General features: G+C 34.6%; 1 protein-coding gene across 2 annotated transcripts in view; it reads left to right on the forward strand.

Moving 5' to 3' along the window:
* SCYL2 (SCY1-like 2 (S. cerevisiae)) overlaps positions 1–7,183 on the forward strand; it is a 77,262-nt gene that overhangs the window by 55,631 nt on the left and 14,448 nt on the right. For both annotated transcript variants that reach the window (XM_011934651.1, XM_011934656.1), the window contains 2 exons: positions 1,151–1,264; positions 4,221–4,353. In XM_011934651.1, coding sequence (XP_011790041.1) covers positions 1,151–1,264; positions 4,221–4,353 — 247 coding nt within the window. The remainder of the gene's footprint in view (positions 1–1,150; positions 1,265–4,220; positions 4,354–7,183) is intronic.

The raw sequence follows: 7,183 nt of genomic DNA on the forward strand, positions 1-7,183 counted from the left end.
AAAAAAAAAAACAAGAAAATTTTTTAAAAATTGGGATTATATAATACTGTGTCCTCAATTTTCTTCTCAAAATTATTAAACACTCTTTTAAGGCCAGACTCTGGTTCATGCCTGTAATCTTAACACTTTGGGAGGCTGAGGTGAGAGGATTGCTTGAGCTCAGGAATTCGAGACCAGCCTGGGAAACATAGTGAGACCTTGTCTTTACAAAAAATTGAAAAAGTATCTGGGCGTGGACCAAGGCAGGTGGATCACCTGAGGTCAGGAGTTCGAGACCAGCCTGGCCAAATGGTGAAACCCCATCTCCACTAAAAATACAAAATGTTAGCTGGGTGTGGTGGCACGTGCCTGTAATCCCAGCTACTCGAAAGGCTGAGGCAGGAGAATCGCTTGAACCCAGGAGGCGGAGGATTCAGTGAGCCAAGGTCATGTCACTACACTCCAGCCTGGGCAACAAGAGCAAAACTCCGTCTCAAAAAAAAAATAATTATAATAATAATAATAATTAGCTGAGCGTGGCAGCGTGTACCTGCAGTCCCAGCTGCTCAGGAGGCTGAGGCCAGAGAATCGCACAATCCTGGGAGGCTGATGCTGCAGTGAGCTGTGATTGTGTCACTGCACTCCAGTGTAGGTGACAGAGCAAGGTCCTGTCTCAAGAAAAAAAACATTTAAACACTCTTTTCAATATATTTTTTAAAAAAGTGTTTGTATTTTATCATATGGATATATGTAACAGCTAAGAGAATTACTTGAGAGGAGTATTTTTACATGATTTCATACTTGATTTTCTCTTGTTATGAAAGATAGCAAAACTTATGTGTTCTTGTTATTTAAACGTAAATGAGGACTTGTGTTATCAAAGAAAGAGATTAGGAATGAGATCAGGGAGTTTGGGTATTATGCACTAGTTATTATGACCTAGTATGACTTTGAGTAATGTCTTCTGAGCTTTTTTTCTCAGCTATAAAACTGAAAAGTGATTATAACTATTCATCCATTTTTCAAAGAGTTATTGAAAGGACCAAATAATATATATGAAAATTTATTTCAAACTATATGACAGTTTAGCCATGCAAATGCAAAACTTTATAATATCTTAGAGAAAAGATGAGTCTTTCCCTAATATTGATTCAGTTTATTTTCTTGATAGGAGCTCTGTCTAAACATCATTCCAACCTTTGCAAATCTTATAGACTACCCATCCATGAAAAATGCTTTGATACCAAGAATTAAAAATGCCTGTCTACAAACGTCTTCCCTTGCTGTAAGTAATAGCATATTAATTTTTGTTTTTCTTTCACTTGTCAGTGCTTTAAATCATTTTCTTATTGCTTAATAACCCTTTTATAGAATTCTGATGTATTTCATCTTGGCTGTAGATAACCTGTATATAGTACTATGAAAATGAGCTGTTTTCTTTGATACATAATTTATAATATTGCATTCCTAACCTTACTTGCTGTCCCTTTACTTTGAGTGTTTCAGTAAAAAAGTTGGGTGATTATTTTTTTCTTAATTCTTTTCTGCTTTAACTCAATTTATTTTCTTGTTAGTTTAAAAATATGAGAGTTTAACTTGGTATCTAAGCCTAAAAACTTGTTGAATAGTTTCCTTTTATAAATAGCCTTTATTTTTAGTTATTGGTCTGTAAATTTCTTATTTCTTACTGACTGGCTTACTTTTTTAAAAAGTAGAGTACAATAAAGCAATAAGTTAATATGAATACAAGTAGGAGAAACAGTTGTACTAAAAAATGTAGACCAAGGGAATAATTGCCTTCTTTGAATACAAAATTTTAACATTCAGTTACTTGTTAGTCAAGGAAGGTAGAATTGATAACGAAGTTTTCATTATCTCATATTGAAAGCAATAAATGTCCCCAACCTTTTCTCTAACACTAAATATAATAGTTTATCACATTGATACTTCTTTATAGAAGTAATTTTGAATGCTGTCTTCAAAATAGCAGCTTTAAAGAGGGAGAAATGTTCTCTTTTGCCTAACCAGTTCTTTATATTGATTTTTGATAATGGGCATATTATTAAATTTGCATTTTGTAAAGCTGGTTCTCTGGAGATCCCATCTTTATCTGATGGAATGTGAATTTAAATAAAAATAAGCAGCTTAATAAAATTACAGGCAAAAGCAATTTGAATGATATGATTTTATCTTATAGCCATTGAATCTATTTTAGTTCATGTTTCTTGGTCGAAAGGCTTTGAAATGGAAAATGTAACATCAAAGTAGAAAAACAAATCATTACTGAAACAAACAAGTGTGAAATGAAATAAAGTCAAGAAGCTTTAGTTCTCATTCTCACTTTGTTACTAACAACCCCTGTGACCTTGAAAAGTCACTGTGCCCCTCTGAGTCTTTTCACTATCATTAAAAATAGCTGTTTTCTCTGAAATTCTCAATTTTATGATTGAATTTTCAAAATAGATAGTAGTAATATACAGCTTAACATTTAGTTTTCAAAATGCCCTTTAGAAGATGTTATAATCATACTATATACCTTATTTTATGGCAGCATAAATTTATTTTAACATACATTTTCTCAAAGTACATGTTGTAGGCCGGACATGGTGGCTCATGCCTTTAATCCCAACACTTTGGGAGGCTGAGGCGGGTGAATCCCGAGCTCAGGAGTTCAAGACCAGCCTGAGCAACACAGCGAGACCTCGTCTCTACTAAAAATAAAAAAATTTAGCTGGGTGTGGTGGCATGGTGGGAGGATCGCTTGAGACCAAGAGTTTGAAGCTGCAGTGAGCTGTGATTGTGCCACTGCCTTCCAGTCTAGGTGTCAGAGCAAGCACCCCCACCCCCCAAAAAACAAAAAAAAAAATCCAAAACCAAAGCAAAACAAGAGTACCTGTTCTAGTTCAGTTCTGAGCATATGCAGGGGTGTGTAGAAATGGGAAGCATGAATACTTAAATGATGTCAATTGCTGCCCAGTGATATTTATGTTTCTTTTTAAGATGCCAACTGGCCCTTAAGGCGTGTTGTTTACAAGAAGTTGTAATGAATGTAATTATATTTAGAACAGTAACTAGGAATGGATTTATATTTTATATGTCACCTTTTAAGTGGATTTTGGATAGCACTTTCAGTGCTTCTGCCTACCTTCAGAGTGGCAAATAGGAATTCCTAAATTGTATTCATAGTCCTATATCTCTAAAAGTTTAAAATTCATGAGTTAGAATTGTATCTTAATACTCTTCCCTGAAAATAAAATTTTTAAAAATTCTACAGAGTTAGGTAAAATGCTCCAAGAGCTATATTTATTCGTTACTTACATGACTAATATTTTATATATCATAAAAGTAAATAAGTATTTTCAGTTTTGCTTAATATATATATATCTCAGTAGAATGCAGCTGTTCCTTTTATAAAACTGATTATGAGTACAAGTAGAGCATTTAGATACCTTTTTGAATTTATAATATCTCTTGTGTTTGAATTTCAGAAAACAATTGTATGCTATTTTTTAGAAATGGAAAGTTTTCCCCATTTTTCCTATAGAACTATGGTGCTTTTTTAGCCAACAAAATTATTTTCTGCCTTTCTTGTTTAACTTTTTTTTGAAAACTGGAGTTTTGTTAATACTATGGTCCTGACTTAAAGATATTCTATCTTAAGAAATTCCAAATAGAAGTAGGGTATGATGTATTTATCAAATAGTCAAGTGAATATGGAATTTTGATAAAAGCTTCTAAATAAGAGGTCTTAATAACTGTATATTTAGAAATAGAAAACAAATATATGGATACCTTCACATGTTAAAATATTTAGTTTAAGAATGAACTGAACCTAACTTACAGTAAAATACTGGAATGTGGGTGAACTTGATCACTTGGTGCAAAGAATGTAGTCCTTTTTATTATTCAAATGTCCCCAAAGGAGTGTTCTTATGATAGTAACACATATGTAGTAAAAGTTTCTCAAATCCTAATCACTTTGAAATGTTACAAAATTGTAGTCATTCCTTGTCTTTATCTCACTGGTGACCTGGTAAAGCAGTCATAAATTCTTTGTGAGACAAACCAGGAAAATTAGTAAATAAGTGAATTTCCTATGTTAATAAAGAATGAGAGCTTCTAAATCTACTTTTGTTCTTGAGACTTTAACATATTTATATGAAGATTAAGTTTGTACTTAAATATTTTGTTCTAGATTTTGAAAACTTTAAATGACTAATGCAATTTACCTCTTTTAATAGGTTCGTGTAAATTCATTAGTGTGCTTAGGAAAGATTTTGGAATACTTGGATAAGTGGTTTGTACTTGATGATATCCTACCCTTCTTACAACAAATTCCATCCAAGGAACCTGCGGTCCTCATGGGAATTTTAGGTAGCTGAAAATTTAATGTCATTTGATGCTGTTTTATCATGCAAATAAATTTTCCCATCTATAAAACCATTATACTCTCCTTTCGTGTATACAGCATTTCATAATTGAAGAATGATGAGACAAATGTCATAATACAACCTTCCTCTTTAAGTTTAGCAAAAGCAGTAGAATCTTGATATTTATAAAGAAATAAGATGTTTGAGAATTCTAGCTTTACAAATACCGTGATAGCTAGTTTTCCCCGTAAAGTGGTGCAAAGTGAGAGGCAAACAAAGCTACTAGAAATGCTGATACTGGTCTTAGTAGTAATACCTGAGGTTTATTTGATACTCAGTTTGTAAGAGGCAAAGTATTTTCTCTGCATTACCTTATTTTATTCTTCCCCAAATTCAATGAAATAGGTACTGTTGTTTCTATTTTACAAGGAAACTGAGGCTCAGAGATGTGAAATAAGTGATTCAAGATCATGCAAGTGATAAGTGGTAGGAGCTGGTTTTCTAATATATTTTGTGGCTGATATGCTGATGAAGCATGTTAACCTTATAGGACATTGTGTGCTGTCAGCATAATTACAAATTACTAAGAAACTCTGAAATCATTTATATATAGTTAAAGTTACGAAAGTCCAGTCTGGAAATGCCAGGGGTCTGCTGCACTATAGCAGGCATAGCTATAGAGTCACTAAAACGTTAACAAGTTCATTTTTATTTAATTCAAGGTTGTTAATTTTTTTTTTTTTTTTGAGTTGGAGTCTTGCTCTATCGCCCAGGCTGGAGTGCAGTGGTGCCATCTCGGCTCACTGCAACCTCCGCCTCCTGGGTTCAAGTGATTCTCCTGCCTCAGCCTCCCAAAGTACTGGGATTATAAGCCTGAGCCACCATGCCTGGCTACATATGCCTTTTTCTCATGCAGACATTGAGTAGGTATTTTCCCATACTCATAATTTTCCTTCATGCTTGGTAACTTAGTTTTCTATATAGAGATGCTGTTTCTTCTGCAGTGAAGTTGATTTGTACAGCAGGTAGATGGAAAAGCAAACAGTAATTTAGTGTGACCATTCTTAATGCATGTATAGTCATACTTTTGTTCCGCAAAGGCAATCTTAAAACACCATATACTTTGCCAAACTGTTAGTTTTGCAGTCTTTGCGATTAAAAGTTTGGTTCTATGAATTCTTTGTCTGAAAGAAATTCCAGATCACTATTAAAAGTGTAATGTAGTTTTTTCACTTTGAAAATACATACTTATGTTAAGAACATCTCACTGCACGATGGTTTCGTAGTAAAAGCTTATAGTCTCTGCCAGTATAGACATTTTAATAAAATAGGATTTTTTAAAAGTTATTTACTCTAAAGCTTTTTTTTCTTAATATGAACCTAATACTACATATTTAAGGTCACTTTTTGGACTTAATTCAGTCTTTGTCTGCTAAGTTATTTCGTTTGTTCAAGGCTGTGAGGTTGATGTTAACATTTTTTTCCTTATAATTAGATTTGCCTTCTTAAAGGTGAGGGTATGCTGCCTTTGTCCAAATGACATGGATGAGTGGGGAAGGTGTGTCTACCTCTGTTTCTTAGTTCTTTCTAAAGAAATTGTGAATTATAGCCTCACAAAACATTACCACAGGCTCTGTGCAGCCAAGCTTGTTTTGTATTTAGTGATATTAAAGAAGAGGGAGAGGAAGATTGAGTGATATGAAATTCATTTTTCATTATAGTTAGTTTGGCCAATAAGTGTCAGCAAGTATTTTATTGAAGTAGTATATAATTCAGATTGACTTTTGTAACTTTGCTAAGTTTTGGAAACCAGCATTTCTTTCTTTTTTTGTTTTCCAGGCTGGAGTGCAGTGGCGCAATCTTGGCTTACTGCAACCTCCTCCTCCTGGGTTCAAGCAGTTCTCATGCTTCAGCCTCCCAGGTACCTGGGATCGCATGCATGGGCGACCATGCCTGGCTAATTTTTTTTGTATTTTTAGTAGAGACAGGGTTTCACCATGTTGGCCAGGTTGGGGAAACCAGCATTTCTGGTACCATTCAGTTGTAAGTCTTTAGTCATGAAAGTAGTACTGCTTAGTTGATAAAGCATATCTAAACAATTAGGAGAATCCTAGAGAAAGCAAGAAATAAGAAATCTTTTCCTCAAGGTTCTTGCAAGTAGTAGGCTAGAAAGTAACATCTGAAATTCGTTTTTAAATTGAAGTTTTTAAAGTTAAGTTTGATTAGAAATATTTAAGAGGCTAGATATAGTTCTGAAAACATTTGTACAGGTAGAAGATGGTTTGCAAAAGGTAGCATTCTTAAAAAGAGGCATTATAAACATGTATATCAGACACAATTTTTGAAAATTAATTTGCCTTTTAAATGGATATCGAAGTTATCTTAATCACCTCCACCCACCCATTATAAAGTGTAAAATAAGCAGAAGTTTCTGAGAATTTGCTAATTAGACTCCTTTGAGGTTTGATTTTGTGTTTTTCAATCTCCTGTTATTAAGTTCCTCATCCCGGCTGTTATTAAGTTTCTCATCCTGGCTGTTATTAAGTTCCTCATCCAGGGCTGGGTGCTGTGGCTCATGCCTGTAATCCCAGTGCTTTAGGAGGCCAAGGCAGGGGGGTCACCTGAGGTCAGGAGTTCGAGGCCAGCCTGGCCAACATGGCGAAACCCCGTCTCTACTAAAAAAAAAATACAAAAACTAGCTGAGTGTGGTGGCAGGCACCTATAATCCCAGCTACTTAGGAGGTTGAGACAGGGCGAATTGCTTGAACCCGAGAGGCAGAGGTTGCAGTGAGCTGAGATCGTGCCACTGCACTCCAGCCTGGGCAACAGAGTGA

This window comes from Colobus angolensis, unplaced genomic scaffold, assembly GCF_000951035.1.
Source record: "Colobus angolensis palliatus isolate OR3802 unplaced genomic scaffold, Cang.pa_1.0 Scaffold10, whole genome shotgun sequence".
In the NCBI taxonomy this organism is placed as follows: Eukaryota; Metazoa; Chordata; class Mammalia; order Primates; family Cercopithecidae; genus Colobus; species Colobus angolensis.